The 23,791-nt window shown below is 49.9% G+C and overlaps 1 protein-coding gene across 5 annotated transcripts in view; it reads right to left on the bottom strand.

Annotated features, from left to right (window-relative positions):
* Nucleotides 1–23,791, bottom strand: part of LOC123426169 (pentatricopeptide repeat-containing protein At2g41720) — a 65,000-nt gene that overhangs the window by 18,976 nt on the left and 22,233 nt on the right. For 4 of the 5 annotated variants that reach the window (XM_045109943.1, XM_045109944.1, XM_045109946.1 and 1 more), the window contains exons 3-8: nt 23,487–23,592; nt 15,087–16,196; nt 14,910–15,015; nt 14,631–14,835; nt 10,433–10,565; nt 8,187–8,291 (exon numbers count right to left, since the gene is read on the bottom strand). In XM_045109943.1, the coding sequence (XP_044965878.1) occupies nt 8,187–8,291; nt 10,433–10,565; nt 14,631–14,835; nt 14,910–15,015; nt 15,087–16,196; nt 23,487–23,592 (1,765 nt within the window). The remainder of the gene's footprint in view (nt 1–8,186; nt 8,292–10,432; nt 10,566–14,630; nt 14,836–14,909; nt 15,016–15,086; nt 16,197–23,486; nt 23,593–23,791) is intronic. The other variant, XM_045109945.1, reaches the window with a different exon arrangement.

Here is a 23,791-nt window from a genome sequence, read left to right as displayed (position 1 = left end):
CTGGAGCACCCGGCACATGAGGACGTAGCAACGACAGCAGCAAGCACACACTTGGGTGGAGGGCAGCAGCCACGTGCTAGGCATAGGCTACACATGCGAGCAGTAGGTAGTAGCACGCCAACAACACGTAGCAGCACACTGGCACCATATAGCACATTTTTTTTTTCTTTTGCTGAATCAATCTAGTCAACACAACTTTGACCGGATGGCTAGAACCACGTCCCAGCAAGCAGGCCGGCAGTCGTGTGTTATGCCCCTGTTGGCTGAAGGCAGGAGGCACGTCTTGCGCGTCTTGGCGGAAGGCAACCGTCCAGCCGGCAGGGAACGAGAGCAGCACCCTGGGAATCGATCCGCTGCAGGGTGGCGCCTTGATCTGGATCCGAGGAACTGGCGGCGGCTGGAGGCCAAAACGGATCCAGCGGGATGAGGCGGCGGCTGACGGCTGGTCTCATGGTGCGATCTGACGCAGACGGCAGCGGCGGATGGCCTGGGATGAGGAGCACCGAGGCGGAGGCGTGCGGCGGCCTCCTCCGAGGCCGGGGCGAAGGCGAGCGTCGAGGACGGCACGGCGTCGTCTGGCCCGTCGAACTCGCGGAACCCGACCGAGGGGACGAAGATCCCCGACATCCGGCGAGGGGCAGCCGCGTGCGCCACGGAAGAGCGGGGACGCGAGCCGGCGCTCCCAGGACGGGAGGAGATCGAGCGGGGAGGCCCAGTTGGAGATCGATCGGGGAGGCCCGGTTGGAGATCGATCGGGGAGGGCAGCGCGAGACGGCCAGAGGACGATGGCGGCATCGCGAAATTGGATCTGCACGAGTTGCGCGTGCTAAAAAATTAACCTAAGCTCTAATACCGTGTTAGGAAAGCAACTTATGTTTATTGAAGGCCCAAGGGGCATATATATATTACACAAGACTTGAGGTGAAAGGAAAGTAAACATAGACTAATAAGGACTCCTAGACTAATACTAATACTTCCTAACAAAGAAGATTCATGAGAAGACGAGAGAAGAGATAGAAAAGAAGTCCAAGTACTATGCAGCTAAGACAAACAAAAACCGCAAGGTGACTTTTTGCGCCTGGAGATCTGGTTTGGATACATTTGTGCAAAGATCAGTTTCCAAAGAAGCGCAAATCCAAGCTAATGCTTCGTGGAGATGGACCATTCAAAGTTTTGACCAAGATCAATGACAATGCTTACAAGTGTTAGAATAAATCCGAGGCACTCCGTCGATCATCCGAGGACCAAGCAATCACACGAGCACGACACCGAGATTTGTTAACGAGGTTCACCGATATGGCTACATCCCCGGGGCCTGACTACGGGCGCTCCTCCCCGTGACACCGTCACAATACCTCACCCCGGCCGACCGGGTGCCGGCACACGCCGCCGGCTCCCCGCGTACTTGTGCTATTATGTTGGCATAGGTTACATCGTGTGTCTACCCCCGCTATATATGAGAGGCCTAGGATACAAGTGTCCTATCAGGACACGACTCCATATCCTGTCTAAACACAATACTACTCAGAGTCCAACTGTAACCTACCTTGTACAAGAATATTCGACACAACTCTAACAACAAGATTGAGCTTCCCAAAGACTATGTTGTGAGTCCGACATTCAACGTTGTTAAATTGTCTCCATGCTTTGATCAAGAGGGTCAAGAGTTGAGGACGAGTCCTTTTTAAGGGGGGGTGGGGGTGGGGAGATGATGAGGACATCCCAGGTTCACCTTGTTTATTATCTTCTCATCATAAATCTATGCTATCAAATGAAGCTTTTACAAAAAAGAGACCCATTTGGCTCCCATGACAAGGAGCCATGCCAAACAAATAGAACAAGAGGTGAATGCGATCCTAGCTGATCATTATTCAATTGTGCATGAACACTTTATACTGCCTAAATCTCGTGTGCTGATTTTACTCAGGTACAATGTTGAGGGCAACCAACAACTTTTAGCATAGGAAGAAACAAGTTCAGCTCATGAAGCATCAAGTTCTGAAGCCCATACAACAAGTTTGAAGAGAACAAGTTTCATGTTTTGGTAACAAGGCGAACTAGTTCCATCTCAGAGAAGAATAGCAAGCCATCCCAATAATCTATTGTTGCATGCGCAGTTCCAGAATTCGTCCCAGAATTTGCTACACCATGCCACAGAAATATAGAGTAACCAGCATGTGTGGGAGTAAAAAATGGACAGCATATTAAATCTACTTTCTGGAAAATCAAACGCTGCATCACTTGGAGTCCTGAGTCAAAGGATATGAGAGTTCCAATGTAAGTTGTCCAGAGATTAATTGTTGCGCGAGGCTCCATGTGTTTGCTCCCTTGCCCAGCTGGTTAGCATGGCTTTGAGCCCCTCTTTTGGACTTTTGAATGGAATCCAGAACTACGATTTTCTGGGTCTAGTGAATAAATGGATAAAGCCTGGCTCCAGTTCTGGTAAAATAAAAAGCAACGAGCTTAACTTCCTAATTGGAATGATTACCCCATCATCCAATTCAGCCACAACTCTTTTAATCTTGTTTGAGAGTTCACTTCTGTTACAGTAAGATTGCACTAGCCCTTTTTATCAGTTCGGACTTTTGGTTGCGTTTGCTAGTGCATGAAGCTTAACATGGTATCAGAGCTAAGGTCTTGAGTTCAAGTCCTGGTTTTCGCAATTTATTAAAAATTGTTGGTAGCCCCCCTTTGTGTCCATGTAGAGGTCTCTTGAGTCATACGTGAGTTTCGCGCGCCGTCGCTCTCTTCCGGTTGCACGTGTTGACTTGTCTTCCCTGTCACACATGAGAGGGGGTGTTACAGTATATGTGGATTGCACTAACCCTTTCCATCAGTTCGGACTTTTGGTTGCGTTGGCTAGTGCATGAAGCTTAACAACTTCCTCAGCTCTTGTAATCTTGCCTTGTGAGGGGTTAAACTCACTTTGTGATTTTAGAACAGTAGTCGTTGAGGCGGTGACCAGTTCGTGCTTGCAACTTCGTGCGTGGTTGCGTGGATTGGAAACTAAAAGTATGGTTGGACGAATACATGTTGCTGGTTGTTGCTTATGTAGTAGCTTGCTTCGGTCTCGTCGGGTTGCACTAGTTATCCTTTAGCCGACGGCGTTGTTAGCTAGGATCGAGGATTTCCTTCATAGCCTTCAAGTGACGTTGATTCGTTCATCAAGCAGATCCTCCGTGAAGATTGGGCAACCCCGTATCACAACCACGTTCGTTGAAGCAGAGCGTGAGCATTGTTGGCGTCGCGCGATGCTGGACGAGCTGTCATCGATCGACGACAACGCTACCTGGACACTCATCAAGTTGCATGCTACGCACATCGAGCTATTGGGCTCAAGTGAGTGTTCAAGGTAAAGAAGGACGCGCATCGTCAAGCACAAGCCCCACTCGTCGCAAAAGGGTATGTACAACACGCAAGGGTGGACTTCGAGGAAGTCTTCGCACCCGTGGCAAGGCTCGAGTCCATGTGACTGATCCTTGCCCTGGCGACACATCGAGGCTAGGAAGTTCGCCACATGGACGTCAAGTCAGCATTCCTCAATGGCGACCTCCAGGCGAAGGTCTACGTGTCCCAGCCACCTGGCTTCATCGCCAAAGGATGCGAGCAGGGCGTGTACAAGCTACACAAGGCCCTGTACGGTCTTCAGCAAGCACCGAGGGCGTGGAACGCCAAGCTGCACGCAAGCTTGGCCTCACTCGGCTTCACGGCGTGTACGCTCGTGGAACAGGGGACACACTGCTCATCGTCGGCATCTACATCGACGACCTTGTCATCGCTGGTGCCGAGCATACTGTGAGGTGCTCTGCTTCAAGGAGAAAATGAAGTGGTCTTTAGCATGAACTACCTCGGGCCGCTCCGGTACTACCTCGGCTAGAGGTGAACCAGGATCGTTGTCACACGACTTTCACTCGGGCGGCTATGCCACCAAGATGCTTGAGCGAACAGGCATGGCGGACTGCCACGTCGTGCACTACCGATGGAATCACGGTGCAAGCTCAGCAAGGAGAGCAAAGAGAAGCCGATGGACGCTACTTTCTATCGGAGCATCATCCGCAGCCTGAGGTATCTCGTGCATATCCGGTCGGACATCTCGTTCATCGTCGGGTTCCTGAGCAGGTTCATGTTGGCTCGCGCTAGCGATCGTCTCGCAGTGGTCAAGCACCTGCTCCTGTACATCGCGAGCACGACCACACATGGTTGTGTATATCATCGTGGCGACGGCGATAACCTGGTCGGCTACAGCGACTTCGAACACGTTGGTGACAAGGACTCCAGGAAGACCACCTCTGACGTGTTGTTCTTCCACGGCAGCAGTCCCATCAGCTGGCAATCAGTGAGATAAAAGGTTGTCACCACTTCTTCGTAGGAGGCGGAGTACATCGCGGCAGCTACAGCGGCATGTCAAGGAATATGGCTGGCTCCCCTTCTCGACAAGACGTTGAACCAAGACACCGCCCCGGCGCTCTTCTTCGTCGTCAACAAGTCGGCGATTTCCCTCTGCAAGAACCCAATGCTCCACAGCCGTAGCAAACACATCGATCTCCGCTACCACTTCATACGTGACTGCGTCGAGAAGGGAACAGTGGTCATGGAGTTCATCTGGACTGGTGAGCAGAAGGCGGGCATCCTGACAAAGGCTCTTGGCCGCGTCCGGTTTCAGGAGTTGCACAATAGGATGAGGATCATCGACATCAAGCCCCTCCGACAGGGTTGAGGGAGAGGTTGTGGGTGTCACCCCTGTCTTACGATGGGTTATACAGTGACAACTGTTAGGAAGTATTAGTATTAGTCTAGGAGTCCTTATTAGTCTATTAGTATTAGTCTAGGAGTCCTTATTAGTCTATGTTTACTTTCCTTGCACCTCAAGTCTTGTGCAATATATATATGCCCCTTGGGCCTTCAATAAACATAAGTTGCTTTCCTAACATGGTATTAGAGCCCTAGGTTCTTTTTTCGCACGCGCAACTCGTGCTTTTTCCTCGAACCCGACGCTCTCGCTGCAGCCCCTCTCGCCGATGCTTCCTCCCGCGTCGTGCTCGTGCTGCAGCCGCGTGTCCAGCCTGCCCCACCCGCCGCCGCCTGTCCAACGCCGCTGGATCTCGCTCCCTATCCGGTTTCTCCCTGGCCGCTAGCTCTCGTTCCTCTCCCGATCCGACTGGCTGCTGGATACCTCGCCCTCGCCGTTGCCTCGATCTGGAGGCCGACTCCACCTGCCTCGACCCTGAAGGAACGAAGGAGGAGAGCAAAGCAGGGGATCGATCTGGACGCCGCCGTCCCTTCCCGCTGCTGTGCGCCGCCAGCTTTGGTCTCCCGTCCCGCTTCGCCCGGTTCCGCTTCGAGGTCGCCGGCGTCGCTCCAGCTCGAGGCTGTCTACCACGAGTAGTCGCTCCAGCTCGCATATGGCAGAGGGATTGAGTCCGCTACAGCCAGTCTTGCAGAGGGATCGAGTCCGCTACAGCCAGATCGAGTCCGCTGCAACCAAATCTGACGCCCCATCTCGCCAGATCGAGTCCGCTCCAATCCTGCTGTCAGACGCGGACGCGGTTTGCTGACTGAGTTCCAAAAAAAAAATGCCTGTTGCATCCGGCTACGTTGCTGTTCCTCGTTGTCTGGTGATCTTTGATGGCACTAACTACACCGAGTTCATTGGCTTCATGCGCATTCACATGCGTGGCATCCGCCTATGGGGTGTTCTTTCTGGCGAGGTCTGATGTCCGCCACGTCCGGTTCCTCCTGTGGCTCCCACTCCGCCGATCCCTCTGGCTCTTCCTGAACATCAGAACAGATCAGGAGAGCCTCAAATATATTCAGGAACAGAAACTGACTGAAGGGATTCAACATAAGCTATTGCTCAAGTTACTCGGATACAACTTCACCATTGAGTATAAGAAGGGCAAGGAGAACAAGGCAGCTGATGCCTTATACAGAGTTAAATACTTAGCTTCCATGTTGGTTGCTAGTAGCACTACTCCTACCTGGATACTGGAAGTGGCTAAGAGCTACAGTCAAGATGAGAGGGTTGAAGAGTGGATTGCTCAGAGTTCTGTGGATAAGAGCCCTGCTAATGCATACTCTTATAAGAATGGTATCCTCAGGTTCAAAAATAGAGTAGTAGTGGGGAGTACAACTACTTTAAGGCAGGAGCTGTTGAAAACATTCCACAGCTCAGAATTAGGGGGTCACTCTAGAGAAAGAGCTACTTATCAGAGAGTAAAGTTGGTGTTCCACTAGCCTGGGTTGAAGCAAGATGTTACTGCATTTGTGAAAGCATGCCCTGTGTGCCAGATTAATAAAGCAGAGCATTGCCCTTATCCAGGGTTGTTAGAGCCCCTACCTGTACCTGATTTTGCCTGGGCACATGTGAGCATGGACTTTGTGGAGGGACTACCCCTGTCTGAAAACAAGGATCTCATTTTGGTTGTGGTGGACAGGTTTACAAAATATGCCCATTTCATAGCAATGAAGCATCCTATTTCAGTAGAATCTGTGGCTAGAGCTTTTTCTGAAACAGTGTTCAAACTACATGGCATGCCAGTGGTGATTGTTACTGATAGGGACAGGATATTCACTAGCAACCTGTGGCAGCAACTATTCAAGTCTCTGAAAATCAAATTGCACATGAGTACCAGCTATCATCCACAATCTGATGGGCAGACTGAAAGAGCAAATCAGTGTCTGGAAAACTATTTGAGGTGCATGTGTTTTCAACAGCCAGTAAATGACACAACCTGTGGCTAGCATTAGCTGAGTGGTGGTATAATACAAGTTTCCACACTTCACTGCAAATGACACCATTTCAGGCCTTGTATGGATTTCCTCCTCCTATGGTAGCTGAGTCTGCCTTACCTGACACTATATCTGTTGATTCAGAGAATTTACTGCAAAATAGAGAGCTAGCTTTGGAAGTAATCAAACAAAATTTGATCAAGGCCCAAGCAAGAATGAAATGGTTTGCTGACAAGAAGAGGAAAGAAAGGGAATTTGAGATTGGTGACATGGTTTATTTGAAACTACAGCCTTATAGGCACACATCTCTGAGCATCCATAGGAATTTAAAACTGCATTCCAAGTTTTATGGACCCTTCAGAATTTTGCAGAAGGTTGGGTTCCATGCATACAAGTTGTTGTTGCCTGAGGGTTGTAAACTACATCCCACATTTCATGTGAGCCAGTTAAAGAAGCATGTGGGACCAGCAGTAGTGCCTTCAAGGATCTGCCCCTAGTTGGTCCTGATGGTCTGATCAAGATAGAGCCTGAAACTCTGTTGGAAAGGAAGCTGGTTCCAAGGGTCCAGGGTGACATCAGTGTTCCTGTGGTTAGATGGTTAATCAAATGGGTTAACATGCCAGTGGAGGAAGCCACTTGGGAGGATGCATCATTTATCCAGAAGGTTTTCCCTGCATTTGCAGCTCGGGGTCAAGCTGCAGCTTAACAGGGGGGAATTGTCAGGATCCATCCCCTGTTCCTGCGTGCCGGTTGTATCAGGGGAGGTGGATCTACCAGTGAACGGCTGAGATGAAAAGATAACGGTTCGATAAGTGAAGCCAGCTACACCGCTGATCGAGCATCCGACGGCTCGGAGCTACTCCCGCATCGCTGTTCACTTTCAGACAAGCGCACTATCTTCTTTCCTTTCCTTTCTCTGCTTTTTGAGTGAGCTGGCTTATAAATGCCCCTCACACCAGCCCATAGAGGCATGTAAGAATTGTGTGGGTACAAACCCTAGCCGCCTGTGGCGTGCTTTATCCATTTTCTTCAAGATCCAGGCAATAGAAACCCTATTCTACCTATTCTCCGCCTCTGAAATTGGTTGCCGGTGCGTTTTTAGCTCAAGTAAGTAGCTTGATCCTGACAGCTTACCTCACAGCTAGTAAATATCCTAGCTCAAGTCAGTTTGTAAGTGCTATATAAGGAGAACTCCTCCCGTTGTAAATCAATCCATCCAGCGCAAAACCATCTAGCTTCTATAGCTTAAGTACTAGTACCACCATGAGCTACTTGTATCGGTGTGTGTCCAATAGAGCAAGTGCGCTTCACTAGTGTGCGTGCTAGTTTGCACTGCATTTTATCGAGCTACTCTTCCTCTGCTACTCTGCTCCTCTCAGTCTGGCTAAGCTACACAGCAAATAATTCGGGCTAACAAATCATAAGTGATACAGATACTAGTGAATACCCATCTTTACCTCAACATACTTTCTCCATTTTCCAACTGCTAAGAGATTTCTCAGCAGAACCTTATAAGTAGAAAGGCCTACAGTAGAGCATGAACTCACCATCTTGTAAAACAGCTGCATTAGAGAAAATTAAATATCTTAGGCCCATCTTTACAAGGACTGAAGGTAAAACATAAACTGGAAAACACATCCAATAATCTAAGCACCTGTATTGAAACTATTTCCTCACAAGTCCAGTGTTTAGATATGAGATTACATGGGTTCCTCGATGTCGGCGATGCTAGGTCGACACCTATGGGGATCAACGTGATACCCTTGTGATCGTAGGGAGGGGAAAAGCAATGTCAAGAGCAGACCTAACGATCAACACCCGGCAAGCCTTTTTACCCAGGTTCGGGCCGCTTACGCGTAAAACCCTACGTCATGTTCGTCTAATCGTATTCAGCGTTCTTTCGTTGTTCGTTACAGTGATGATAACCGTCTTCTTGCCCAATCTCCAGAGAGTCTAACCCCTTGTGAATGAGCTAAGGGCCTCCTTTTATAGGCAAAGGGGTCACCTACAGTGCTCGATGGTAGATTCACGAGATGTTACAGTGAACCTACAGCGGCGCTTATCTATCTACCGCTGTCAGGTGCATTAAATGCACGTCTTGTCCATGTCAGCTAAGTGCTGGTGAAGACATGTGTCTAGGTGTTTCAACACCTGGATGCCCCGCTGGCGCATGCGGAATGCGCTGGAACTCGGGGGGCGGTGGCACTGTGGCAAGGGCGGTCGCCCTCTAGTGCCTTGCCACGTCATCCCGGCAAGCTGGTGCTTCGTCCCGGCAAGGAAGCTTGCTGGGGGCTTCGGCTGTCTTCCCGGCGAGGGAGGCTCGCCGGGGGCTTGCGCTAGGTGCGTTCATCACGTCCATCAGACGGACGTGGCCTTGGTTGTCTTCCCGACAAGGCAGGCTTGCCGGGGCCTTGAATGCCTTGGGGGTTGCTTCTTGTCTGGATTCCGCCGCGCCCTACCGTCAGGGGCTCTTCGCGCCCGTGCACAAGTCTGGACACTAGAGACCCCAGTCTTTAGTGCACCGACACTCGAATATCAAGATATTTTCATGAAAGAAAAGACGGTGGTTTGATGGTTTTGAAACTGGTCAAGAAGCTAGCATTCTTAACCATAAAACCAGCTTCTTCAGGCCGAGAATATCAGAAATATACATATGCAGCGCCAATCTGTTTGCTAGTACCCTAGCCAAGATCTTAGAAAAGCTATGAATGAAACTAATAAGTCTGTAATCTTCAACCCAAGCCGAGTCTTTATATTTTTCTATAGACGTGGTCAAATAATAATATAGAGAAGTTTGCTTTAGGACAAAACTAGAACTTCAAATAATTTGGAAAAAGGGGGGGGGGGGGGGGGGGGGGGGGGTATGTAACTAATCTATGTATATTCGCACTTGGGCCTCGAAATTCAAGAAAACAATTTAGGGTATGTTTGGTTAATGACCAAAATCAACCATACTAACTTTTGGTCATGAAAACAATTTTGGCTCTTTTCCTCAATGGTTGCCAAAAATTTGGCATGCCCTCTAGTTCATTGTTCTTGTGAACATTGGTGAAAACAAACCTTAGCCAAAATATTGGCTCGCCAAATTTTTTACAACGTTGTCTTGGGCTCAAACCAAACACAATAGACTTCAAGGGGAAAAATAGATATATGGATCCAGCAAGCCACTATGCACAAGCAGTCCATTCTTTTTAAATGAGGAGCCTTCTGTCTAAATTGATCATGGTAAGGATAAAAACATTAAGTGATGGTGCATTTTGGAAAAAATATTGCTAAGTGTCTATAGCATAACTAGCAATGACAAACATGTTAAGGTATCATATCTAACCCTCTCTAAGCTTGAGCTGATGGATAAAATGGTCAAGCACATACAATTTGAATCCAAGAGATTTTGGGTTCAAAACCCAGTTCATGCAATAAATAATTGTGATCTGCCTCTGCTTCCTATGTGCACGTCATATCTCCAAACCCAGTTCATACACGAGGGGGGGTGTTTGAGTATAATGTCTGACTATCGCTCTAAGCTTAGGCTTTTCGGGTGAACTGGTTGGTAGAACTTCCGCTTCATATACAGAACAACAAAACAGATTGATGGTCCAGTAACGAAAACAGATAATGCTGAAGTCTACATCAATTGCATACAAGTTGGAAATAACAAAAATAGGTTCTGCTATGAAAGCTATGTTACAGAGACCAATTGTACCTTCATCATACTCTCTGTCTTCCCACATTTTCCAAGAAAATTTAGAAGATAGTTTAGCTTCCCAACAGAAATGGATGGCAGAGAGGAATCCAAATGTTCAATTATTTCACTTGCAGTTTTCCAGTCCCGTAGCCTGTTATGGGGAAACAAAATGTCGATGATAAGTAACCAAACGACACAAATGAACATTGACCTATTCAATACATCAAGGGTGGTTCTATGCAGCTATTATAAGAACTGAACAAACACAAACCAGATGGCATCTCAACCACAAGAAAGCTCTATGCCGCTATCCCAATGAATATTCAACTTTATTATGTTTCTATTTATTAACCATGGTGTGCATATTTGGCATGGTTGCCTCAGAAGACAGCAGAGCTAGTTGCAAGTGACTCGACCGATAATTTGATAAATAGAGATGGTAATCTAAAAGTCTAGTAATATAAGATATAACTAATATTATGTACTCCCGGGAGTATGTACTCCCACATTCAATGCACCTCATATATGCATCTATTATAGATCTTTATCATTCTAAATATACCTTGGTAACCACTGTAAGATACCCCAATACAAGTAGTCCAAAAAATTACCACTTAGGTCCCTAATTTTTGCAATATAACAGTTTTACGTACAAAAAAGGCGTTATATGTAAACTACGTAAAATATATGGACTATGCAAAAAAAATCATAAAATTCACTTAGGTATCTAGTAGTTATTAGCGAAGTATGTCAAAATAATTAAGAGCTTTAATCGGTTTACCTATATGGTGTATGAGGAGCGAGAGTGCTCCCTCCATCCCAAAAATAAGTGTCTCAGCTTTGTACTAACTTTAGTACAAAGTTATACCAAACTTGAGATACTTATTTTGGGACAAAGGGAGTAGTATATATATACCACCCAAATATTCCTTTATACTACATACTATGCATATACACACTCCTATATGATAGACATTAAATATAGGGTATTTATCATTTATGCCACCAGTTGCGTCGCACTACTCAGTTTTGCCATTAGAAATTGCAACTGCTCAAAAATGACATCGCTCCATTAAGCGCATGCTCAAAAATGTCACCAGACACCATTACTGTTAGATCAAACCCCGTTTACCATGTTATAATAAACAAAATACACATTACTAACATGTCAGCTCTCCCCCTATTTCACTACAAGAAAGTGTGGGTCTCAATTGATCCGCAACAACGTTTTTATTTTCATTTAAAATTATTCAGTTGCTTACTCCTGACAAGTGGGGCCCACACTTATCATTGTCAGATATAGAGATCAGACATGTGGGTCTAGGGGTAATTTGGTCATGTAACATGGTCAACCAGTTTGACCTGACAATAAGGTTGTCTAATGGCACTTTTGAGCAAACATCCAACGGAGCGATGGCATTTTGAGCAAGCATGTCAAAGAATGATGGCATTTTTGAGCAGTTATAACTTTCAATGGCAAAAGTGAGTAGTGGGACACAACTAGTAGCATAAATGATATAAACCCTTATATATATACCAAGGTTCCTTGCCTTTCCACCACTTGATTGAATTTAGATGCACATTGTTGTAATGGGTATGTTTGTTAACTGACTATTCCATTGCAAACTGCTAATTTCAAAATAATAATGACATGATCGCTATTTGGATACCATACTCATGGGCATATGGCCCTGCACATCATGTATGTCAACACTTCTTTACAACAACAACAACAACAAAGCCTTCCAGTCTGAAACAAGTTGGGGTAGGCTAGACTTGAAATCCATAAGAAACCAAAACCAACTCATGGTTCTGGCACGTGGATAGCTAACTTCGATGCACCCCTATCCATGGCTAAATCTTTCTTGATATCCTAGTCCTTCGGATCTCTCTTTACGGACTCCTTCCATGTCAAGTTTGGTCTACCACAACCTCTCTTGACATTATCAGCACACCTTAATCATTTGCTACGTACTAGCGCTTCAGAGGGCTTGCTTGTATATGCCCAAACCATCTCAGACGATGTTGAACAAGTTTCTCTTCCATCGGTGCCACCCCAACTCTATACGTATGTCATCATTCCAGACCCGATCCTTTCTTGTGTGGTCATATATCCATCTCAATATGCGCATCTCTGCTACATGTCACCCTTTAGTTGGCCAGCATTCAACGCCATACAACATCGAAAATCAAATCGCCGTCCTATAGAACCTGCCTTTAGCTTTTGTGGCACTCTCTTATCACTTGGAATGCCGGAAGCTTGGAGCCACTTCATCCATCCAGCTTTGATTCGATGGCGCACATCTTCATCAATATCACCATCCTTCTACAACATTGACCCCAAATATCGAAAGGTGTCCTTATGAGGTACCACTTGCCCATCATGGCTAACTTTCTCTTCCTCATGCGTAGTAGTATTGAAACCGCACCCCGTGTACTCAGTTTTAGATCTACCAGGCCTAAAAAAATTATATTCTAAAGTTCATCTCCAAATCTCTAACTTTCTATTAACCCTCGCTCGACTATCGTCGACTAGCACCACATCATCCACAAAGAGCATACACCATGGGATATCTCCTTGTATATCCCTTTTGACCTCATCCATCACCAAAGCAAAAAAGATAAGGGCTCAAAGTTGACCATTGGTACAATCCTATTTTAACTGGAAAGTCATTAGTGTCGCCATCACTTGTTCAAATGCTTCTTTAGCAGCAAATAAAAAAACCATGCATGGCAACGTTCCATGTCGACAGACATAATAGGAGAGAAAATCAGAAATCAATTCTTCGTGAATAATTGTCTCGTATTTCTTTCCATGTTTCATAGATGGAAGGTACATGATAGCCATTACGAATAGAGAAGGAACTATTTGTAATAGGAGGGTCTGCACATTCAACTGAGTTATAAACATGTACACGTGGGTACCTCAGGATGTGTATATTTTCATTAGGTATAATACCTCGAGTGTATATATTTTGATTAGGTATAACACCACCACGTAAATATTTTCGTTAGGTATCATACCCACCAGTTGGTATCGCGGTCTAATAACACGTACAAGTGGGTATCTGGGGTATGTATATACCAAAAAATGTTATTTTGTGTTGTCCTAAATTGGTAACACGTACATGTGGGTATCTCGGATTCAAATAGACAAGAATGGTTCGAAATCCAACATAACTAACAGTGTTATTTAATTAGGAACCAATTTCAGATGTTTCATGTTTGATGCTATCTCATACATAGATAGTCTTGCGTGCATACAAATTCGGAAACAAATCAAGAGTGATGCACGCCACTTGCAACCAAATGCATTAACAGGTTGGACCCGAACAAGCTGCCCATGCACCTAGGTGCCCCAGATATTTACATATTTTACATAAAACCGGTGGTAGTTTCACTCAAGTATTTTTTATGTTGTATGTGTTGACGTATAATGTGTTGTCTAGTCTCTTCCATCAGATCGGTCTTTTGGTTGCATTGGCTAGAGCATGCACTTCTACATGGTATCAAAGTCAAGAGGTCTCGAGTTCAAGACCCGGCTGGCTGCAATTAAATTGCAGCCCACTTTCGGTCCACGTTTAGGCCTGAGGGAGCCACACGTGAGGGGGAGTGTTGACGTATAATGTGTTGCCCAGTCTCTTCCATCAGATCGGTCTTTTGGTTGCATTGGCTAGAGCATGCACTTCTACAGTATGTAGTATCTGTCAAACTGGACAGTATGTAGGAGTAGTATGTACTTCCTTCGTTCACAAATATAAGATGTTTTGGATATTTTAATATGAACTACATATGGACTGAAATGAGTGAAGAAACATACTAAAATGTGTTTATATACATCTGATTCAGAAAAAAGTTAAAACATCTTATATTTATGAATGGAGGGAGTAGTATATAAGAATATTTCGGTAGTATATATACTACTTTTTAGGTAGTATGTACTGCTATTATTTTAGTATATTGTTTATATGTACATATATAAATATGAAAGTATTTTCAAAATATACTAAAAACTATGGACTCACATGCAATTTTTTCCATACAGGTCGCTTCGCAAAATCTAAGATATGAGTATATGAACATACTTAAAATGGTAAAGTACTATATGAGACGTGGGTGTAACGACCACCGGTGTTACCGTAGTAACCTTGTTCAGGTCATAATAGCCTAATTACCAATTCATGCTTGTTCAACTTAACAAAGTGGATGGACATACATGCTGCATGAAGCTATTATTTCAAAATAAGCTTTTTGGTTCAATTGAATGCATTGATCGTGCATGAATTTCATCAACTGAAGGACCCTTCCATATTGATTTCCTTTGTTCAATGCTTCCATGAGGGATGAGCATATAATGGCATCTGGCAGTATAGCATTTCCTTCCATCTCTTTGAATAGGTCCCACACACTCGTCCAACTCCCTTATGATCCATAAGAAATACATGATCAGTTAGAAAAATGTTATCTCAACCTAAGACTTTTAAGAGGATCTTACCATGATCAGTATAGGCTTGAATCATAGCAGTATATGTCAGAACATCAGGGAAGCAGCCAGATGCTTTCATATTAATAAAAGTAGATTCCGCTTCAGCTAGTTTGTCCTGAGTGGGAACCATCTTTAGCATATCAACTTTCCAGAGAAAACTAGACAGACAATGAAATCCACACTTGCCTGTTTGACATATGAACAAATCAAGGACGAGTAAACCTCCTTGGTTAAAGGAATTCGCAGGTCCACCATGTCTTCAAAAAATTTCAGAGATTCTGCATATTTTCCCAATTTACACAATCCGCTGATGAGTATATTGTAAGTTACAGCATCTGGATTCACATTGCTTGCCATCATTGTTGCGTACAACTTCAAAGCTTTCTCATAATCTCCAAAACTTAAATAGCTTCCGATGCCCGAGTTGTACGCAACTATATTAAGTTCAATCCCTCGAAATTTTGCTGCTTCAAGAACTGTGTCAATTTTTGTTGTTTGCCTGCAGCGGCCACAGGCAGCCAACAGAGTACTTATTGAAACAACGTCTGGTGGAATGCCATCCTTCTCCATTTCATGCAGTAAGCTAATGGCCTCCTTGAACATTCCGGCAGATCCATAAGCATCAATTAGTGCATTATAACTGACTTTGTTTGGCTTGCATGAGTTCTTCCTCATCTCGTTAAAAACCTCCCTAGCTTTTTCAGGCTGTGCTGACCTACCATAGGCATTCAGTAAAGTGGTATAGGAAACTACATCAGGTCGCAGACCATTTTGTTTCAGTAACTTGAAAATTCCGAAGGCCTCAGTGTGCATCCCATGTGAGGCATAAGCACCCAAAAGTGCATTATATGATACAATATTAGGTTTAACTCCTTCAGCAACCATCATATCAAAGACTGCCTTGCAATTTTCCACTTGCCCACAAACATAATAAGAATGTATTATGCTAGTGTACGTAACAACATCTGGAGAACACTGTACTCTTTTCTCCCTCATCGAGTTTAACAAATCAACAGCATCTCCGTGCTGTCCGACTTTTACAAGGCAATGGATGACAATATTTAAAGTGAAAGTATCAGGGGCAATATTTGCTCCTTTCATCATTTCAAAGTAACCTGTGGCTTTCGTATACTGAAAGCCATTCTTGAAAGCAGATAATACAATATTGTGCGTAACCAAGTCTGGCCCTACACCATTTCTTATCATCTTCTTACAAAGTTCTAAAGCCTTTTTCCAGTTACCAGCAGCACCACATGCATTTACGACATTATTATATGTAGCTCGGCTAGGAGGTATCTGCAGGATAAACACAGAAAGTAAACTAATAACACAAGTATGACACCAACAACGTTACACGTATCTGAGCGTTGATAATATTTACAGAAATGTTATTTTGCCAAGGTGGTTGCCGGAGCAAACTAGAGACTGCATTATATAGAAAATCAAGATTTGCAATTTATTCCTGGTAGTACATTCATGGTGATTTTAGAGATGTTGACCCCCTTTCAGTAATAGCTCTTTATTATTTGCTAGTGGGACTACTGCAGATATGTTCACACCTATTGCTAAGAGGCAAGGATTGGTGGGAACATTACTACTTCCTCGGACAGGAAGAAAGTTAAGCATAACATCCATAATTCTGGAAAAAATACAAGTGTTTTCTAAGTGGGATATTAGCCGGCCAGTAATGAAATTCAAGGAATATGAGGCAACACTGCATTGGCAAGGTAGTAGCTAACATAAAATAGAGATAACACCCATCATTACCAAACTAAATAGCAATACAATTCACAGCCAATACCAAGGATATATGTGGATTAATAGTGATATGATGGTTTTAATCTAGTAGGTCAAGGGTCAACTATGGATACTGTAAGATATATTTTTTCAAGAAAACGCAAAGACTCTGCGTTTCATTTCATTGAAAAGGGAGATAGTTTAGCATTACATGCCTCCGAGAAGGAGGCTCACCGGGGAAAAATAAGAAAAACAGGAACTAGTGAACATCCCAGGTTAGCGGCATGACCACCCCAAGGCCAGCTGCCCCAGCCCTAGCCCAAAGGGCTGCCTCCCCTCTGATCCTAGTCGTTAGCAGGGCAATGGAAGGCTGCTCGCCGTCAAACACACAAGAGTTGCGATGCTTCCAGAGCATCCACGCCGTCAGGTGAGTGATCGTGGCCAGCCCCTTGCGCATGGGCTTTGGCGTCTCCAGCTTGGCGTGCGTCCACCAGTCGTTCAGCGTGGCCTCCTGGCCTGGCGGCCGGCATGTCAGCCGAAGCCAGGAGAGCGTCTCATGCCAAACCTGTCGCGAGAAGGGGCAGGTGGCGCATCGTCTCAGGCTCCTGGTCACACAAGACGCAGCGCGGGTGGTGTTGCAGGCCGCGGCGGCGCAATCTATCCGCTGTCCAGCACCTGTCCAGACTAACGAGCCAGAGGAAGAATTTCATGCGCGGCGGAGCCCAACTCCTCCATGTCAGTTGCCATGAGTCGCAGCTAGCGGAGCCGTGGAAGGTTGCCAGGTAGGCGCTGCGCGCAGAGTAAGAGCCGCTCGAGGTCCACCTCCAGATAAGCTGGTCTGGCTGGTCGTTGAGGGCAGCGCCTTCTGTTTCGCGCCACAGCAGCAGGTATTGACCGATTTCGTGGATGCCCATGTCTCCGTGAATGTCTCGAGTCCATGCATAGTTCAGGAGGCCCTCCGCAATGGTGCGCTGCTTGCGCCGGCACTTGGGGGATGCAAGCATAAAGTTGCAGTGCAATCTCACAGACGGAGCGGCCATTGATCCAGCGGTCCTCCCAAAACTTGCCCGTTCTGCCATCTTTCACGGCGAGCGAGGTGGAGGCGAAGAACAGGGGGTGCTCCTCCTTGGAGAACTGGAGGTCAAGGCCGTGCCAAGCACGACCCTCGTCAGTGCGGCTGAACCAGAGCCACCTCAGCCGTAGGGCGAGCCCAGCACGCTCCATGTCCTGGACGCCAAGGCCGCCAAGGGGAAGGGGCTGGCAGATACGACGCCAGTTGACGTGGCAGCTGCCGCCGTTCGCGGCGGCGCGACCTTCCCATAGGAATCCTCTCTCAATTTTCCCAATGAGCCTGATCGTCTTCTTCGGAGGGGCGAAGACGAGGATTTGGTGGATGGGGATGGTGCAGAGCACGGACCTGACAAGAGCTAGACGGCCCGCTTTGTTCATGAGTCTGGACTTCCAGTTGGGGAGCATGCCGCCAACCGTGTCGACCAGGGGCTGCAGCTGGGCGCTCGTGGGCCGTCGAATGTTGAGGGGGATCCCAAGGTACGTGAGCGGCAAGTCCGTGATCTTGCACCCAAGGAGCTCCGAGATCAGCGCAGTGTCACCCGTAGCACAGTTGAGCATGGTGGCTAAGCTCTTGCCGTAGTTGACATGGAGGCCCGTGGCTCGCCCAAAAAACTCCAGGATCGCCTTGATCGCGGCGAGGTTGCTCGGGGAGGGGTGGCAAAACAGTACCACGTCGTCCGCGTAGAGCGAGATGACCGGGATGGGGCGGCGTGGGTGCAGGTGCTCCAGGATGCCCAGGGACGCGGCCCGCCGAAAGAGGCGTCCTAGCATGTCCACGGCGAGGACGAACAGTTGGGGCGACAAAGGGTCGCCCTGCCAAATGTGGGGGCCCGGCTCGCCGTTGATCAGCACCCGCGAGCAAGCGGACGACAGCAAGATGGCCAGCCAATCCAGGAATCTGCTCCCGAAGCCATATTGACGGAGCACCTCGAACAGGAAAGGCCATGAGATGGTGTCGAAAGCGCGCGCGAGGTCGAGTTGGAGCAAGATCCGGGGCGCGCGCAGCTGGTGCAGGAGGCGAATCGATTGCCGGACGAGCACGAATTTGTCCAGCTTCGGTACTAGGCGCAGGGAGAGCGTCTTGGCAAACACCTTGGCGACTAGGTGGATGAGGCTGACGGGTCGGAAGTCGCCAAACGCTTGAGCATCCGAGCGCTTGGGGAGGAGAGAAACCATGGCCTGGTTGAGGCGGTGGAATCCTCTGCCCCTCAGCTGATACAGCTGGTGGAATACAGCGATGACGTCGTGCTTAATGGTGCCCCAGCAGGCACGGAGAAACTCCGCGGTGAAGCCATCCGGTCATGGCGCCTTGCGCACCGGCATGCGCTTGATCATGCCCCAGATCTCCTCCTCCGTGAACGGAGCGTCGAGGTCCTGGAGGTCCTCGTCGGGGTCGATCAGGTGCTCCAGGTTGAGCGTGCACTCACGATCGGGGGCCGTGCCAATGAGGTCGTCGAAGTGCCCGAATGCAGCCTCCGCCATCTCGCTCTGCTCGGTGAGGATTTGGTCCTCCGTGTACAGGCTGAAGATCGTGTTGTTTTGCCGTCGGTAGGAGCATTGCCGGTGGAAGAATGCGGTGTTGGCGTCCCCATCCTTAAGCAAGGCGATGCGCGCCCGCTGTCGGGCGATGGTGCGCTCAAGCGAGGCGAAACCCAAGAAGGCGAGCTTCAGGCTCCTGTGCAACCAAGCCTCGTGCGGCGATAGCGTCCGATCCTCCTGAGCTTTATCAAAGCTGAGGATGAGCACCCTGCAGAGAGCGAGCTTGTGCTTGACGCTGCCAACCGATTTCACGCTCCAGCTGGTGAGTCTCCTGGCGGTGGCCTGCAGGCGTAGCAGGAGGCGGCGGAAAGGGTCGGCATCATCCACTGACGCCCAAGCCTGCGCGACTGTCTCCTGGAACCCGTCAAGGAGCAGCTAAAACTCCTTGAAGCGGAAGCAACGGTGGGCTGGGGCGTGGGGGAGCAATCCAGCAGCAGGGGGTTGTGGTCGGACACCACGGAAGCGAGGCAATGCAGGTGGCACTCGCCGACGACGTCCTCCCAGTCCGACGAGCAGAGGACCCGGTCCAGGCGAACCAGCGTGGGCGGGGATTGCGCGTTAGACCACGTGTACCGACGGCCGTTGAGATACACCTCCCTCAGGGCGAGGTCGTTAACGGCAGCGCCGGAAGCGGCCCATCATCCTTCGGTTCAAGTTTTCGTTATTTTTGTCCTCGTCGCGCAGGATCAGTTTAAAATCACCGTAGATCATCCACGGGCCCGTGCAGTCGCGACGCACGTCCCGGATCTCCTGGAGGAACGCGATCTTGCCGTCGTCATCCTGGGGGCCATATACTATGGAGATCCACCACGGAGTGCCCTCGGATGTGGCTACCCTAGCGGTGAGGGCATTGGTGGTGAACAATGGGTCGGAAATAGTCACGACCCTGCTCTTCCACGCTAGGAGGATGCCCCCGCGCGTGCCCTCCGCGGGCAGGAACAGGAAGTCGTCAAAGTCGAGGCCCAGGGCCTCCAAGACTATTGAGGGGTCGATAAGTTCCATCTTCGTTTCCTGCAGGCATACTACCGACGCGTCGGCCGTAGCAATGAGCGAGCGAATCGCCAGGCGTCGTGCCCGCGTGTTCAGTCCGCGCACATTCCAGATCACAAACTTGAGGTTGTAAGCCATAAAGCAACTAGTACAACGATCGGATTACAACAGCGGGCTAAACCTCCGCGAGGCAGCCAGCAGGCACAGGCGTGCAAGGAGCCGAGGTAGTGCTCGCGGGCAGCTCGCGATCAACCAGTTTGGCGATGGCAGCGAGCACGTCAACCGAGATTTCCGTCGCAAACACCCCGTCACAGGCCTTCATCGCATCAGCAGTGATCGTCTGGTTGGCGCCGATGATTCCCAGGGTGCGCAGGACCTGCACACGAGCCCGCCGTTCCGCGGTGGGTGGCACCGAGGCCGCAACCTTCGAAGTAGCAGAGCGGCCACGGCGTGGCGAGAAACATAAGGCGGGGCGACGAGGGCGCTTCCCAGGGGCCGGCAGGGCAGCTTTAAGCTGGCCAGTGGCAGCCGCGAGGAAATCCCCCAGCGTCCAGGAGGTTGGACGCGTTTAAGTTCTCGGGCGCAATCTCCGCAGCGTAATGGGCGGCGAGGCGAAGTGGCATGCAGTGGGGCAGGGTGTTTCCGCGGTGTAGGGGCTGGCCGGCCTCAGCTCAGAGCGGGGCTCAATGGTGGCGTCGGGGCCCAGCCCAGCCGAGAGGCCGCCAAGGCCCAACCCGAGGGGGGAGGGCGTCTCGAGTGTCAGCTGCGATGGGTCCAGCCTAAGGGGAGCGGGATTTGAATCTGGCTCCGAGCCGAAAGATCGGGCTGGCATGACCGCAGATCGGTCCAAGCGCGGGCTGGCAGCAGGTGACGCCGCCGAGGTTGCGCTTTGCCCCGACAGGGCATCCTCCTTGGGCACCGCAGGCGGCAGGGGCTGCGAATCGGGGACCATCTCGTTGTGTGGCGAATCTGGGGCCGCCTCGCGATCGTCCCGCCTCGGATCTGGGGCCGATGGGGTCAACGCGTCGGGCGTGCCTGGCGAGGAGCAGGACGGATCCTGCTCGTGCGCGAAAGGCGACAATCGCGGCTGGTGAGTGGCAGGCCTCGTGCCTGGCGAGGAAGGGCGGGTGGGCAATCGGGAGGCGCCAGTTGTCTCTGTCAAAAGCGACCCGGTCGCATCTTGGACCGTGGAGGGCCCGGCCCATGCATCGTCAAGCTGTCGGTCCTTCCTTTGCCAGACGCCCTTTCCCTTTTTAGGACGGTGACGATGGCGATGGGCCCCGGCCTGACCAGGCCACGGCGACATCCCCTTCGCGCTGGCAGCGGTCTCCACCGGCGGTGGCGGCGGCGCCGTACGGAAGCGGTGATCGGCGAAGCGCTAGTTGGCATCCACGGCGACACCGTCGGAACGGCGCGAGCCTCCAGCGGCGGACCAGGTCAGGGAGTCGAGCGTCGCGTCGTCTGCGCGGCCAGCTCGTTGGGGCGGCGGCGCTTGCGGGCACGGCGACGGCTTGGGCCGCGACCATCGTTGCGCCCAGGAGGAGGAGCTCCACCAGAGCCCCCAGGGCCATCAGCGTGGATCTCCAGTGGTGGCGCAGGCCGGACCAGCTCCTCGCGCACCACCCTGATGGAAACCTGGTACGTCAGGGTGCGCACATTAGGCGCCTGGGAGGGGGCGCGCGACGGGATGCACTCGACGATCTCGAGGACGGCATGGCGACAGATGGACGTCGGGTCACGGGCGCGCCCTGAGAGCCTGAAGGTGGCGAGGTCGGCTCTGGACCGTGTCTCCGGATGGAGGCGCTCCACCCAACATGAGTCTCCGAGGAGGCGCTCGACCGTGCTCAGATTCCAAGCCTGCGCCGGGACGCCGCGGAGCTCGAGCTCGATGCGGTGCTCCAGGCTATCGCAGCCGCCGTGGGCGAGCTTGCTCCAGGGGCGGAGAGACAGCGAGAAGGAGGGGCCTTCGATGTGGTGATCGCCGTAGATCCTGTCCTTGATTGCCTGCGAGGCGTAGATGATGAGGAAATCCTCGGGGTGGTGGAGGTGGACCGAGAAATCGCCGGGGTGCAGCTCGAGGTTGTTGAAGAGCGCGTCTGCGACCTCGTCGGCAGCGACGGGTGGCCTGGAGCCAGTGATGGTGGCCACCATCCCGCGCTGCAGCACCGCCTCAGCCTCCTCGATCTCGACGGAGCGAGGGATGAGAACTCGCGCCAGACCCGAGGGGCCGACGGCGGGCGTTGCGGCAAGGGGGGGCGTCGGAGTTACGCGGCGCTGGGGCGGAGCGGACGTCGTCAGCAGAGCATGGTCACGGGCCCGACGCGCAGGCGTGCAGTTCCTGGACTCGTGGCCGAGGAGAAGGCAGCGCCGGCACCTCAACCTGTTAGTGCAGTTGCGGACGGCGTGGCCCGGGTCGAGGCAGCGGAAGCAGAGGCCTGCCGACTCTTCCGGCATGAGGCTGCGGCGGAGCCGCGGCGTGGGAGCGCCCGCGCGGCGGACGTTGCGGCGTTTCCTGCTCTTCGGCAACTCCCAGGCACCGCCAGCGTCCGCTGCGGGCGTCGCCGCATCCTCCACACGGTGGACCTCCGAGCGGGGGCCCAGGCGGGTCGATGCGGGTGCGCGCAGGGGCGGGGCGGGAGCCGCCTGCAGCTGGCGCGCCGGCGGCGGAGGAGGGGTGCGGGCGACGTCGCGGTAGGAGCACATGCCGGAGGAGGAGCTGTCTGAATCCTTCCAGCGATCCTCGCGGTGGTGGCGGTGCGCGCCGCGGCCGTCGTCGGAGGGGGCCATGGCGCAGGGGAGGCGGGGGCAGCCGGCGGGCAGGACGGCGGCGGGGATGCTCGACTAGGCTAGGGGCGCGGAGCGGAGCGGCCATCCCATGATTGTTCCCACTGTAGGATCCCTACTTGCTCTGCTAGTGTGTCTATACTGTAAGATATAAGACTGTAAACCAAAACTAATGCGGTACTCCCTCCGTGAAGAAATATAAGAGCGCTTAGATAACTAATTATGGCTTTGTTGGAGACTAGAGGGAATTCTATACCATAACTCAGTATCCATCTACACTTCTACAGTGCTAGTGCCACCCTGGCTCATACCTCTATCACTTTCTTTAAGGAGAATAAACTAAATAGCATACTTTGGAATGTACAACCCTAAACAACTAGAACACGTAAATCACATATAACCAGTCATATTCAAGAAAATAAAGCAGTTAGAACACAATGATTATTCTAAACGAACAATACTGACAGCAGCACGAAGCATATCATCCATAATGTTGATGGCCCAGCGCCATAGACCAGCCCGAGCATGAGCATTGATCAAAGAGTTGTATATATCAGCATCTGGCTTGCACCTATAAATATTGGTTATGTAAAAAAATCATAGACTGAACTGATGATGTAGTTTGTTAAAAAAACTGATGATGTAGAAGAGGCCCCCACTTCTATCTCATTGGTGCAACACAGACCATTATAAGGCAGCTCTAACCTACATTTTACTGGAGATAAATCATATTGGTGCATATAATAATAGTACAGCTTTTCAAACTGCCA

The sequence above is a fragment of the Hordeum vulgare genome, chromosome 2H, assembly GCF_904849725.1.
Source record: "Hordeum vulgare subsp. vulgare chromosome 2H, MorexV3_pseudomolecules_assembly, whole genome shotgun sequence".
Lineage (NCBI taxonomy): Eukaryota > Viridiplantae > Streptophyta > Magnoliopsida > Poales > Poaceae > Hordeum > Hordeum vulgare.
This window is presented reverse-complemented; position numbering and strand designations above follow the sequence as displayed.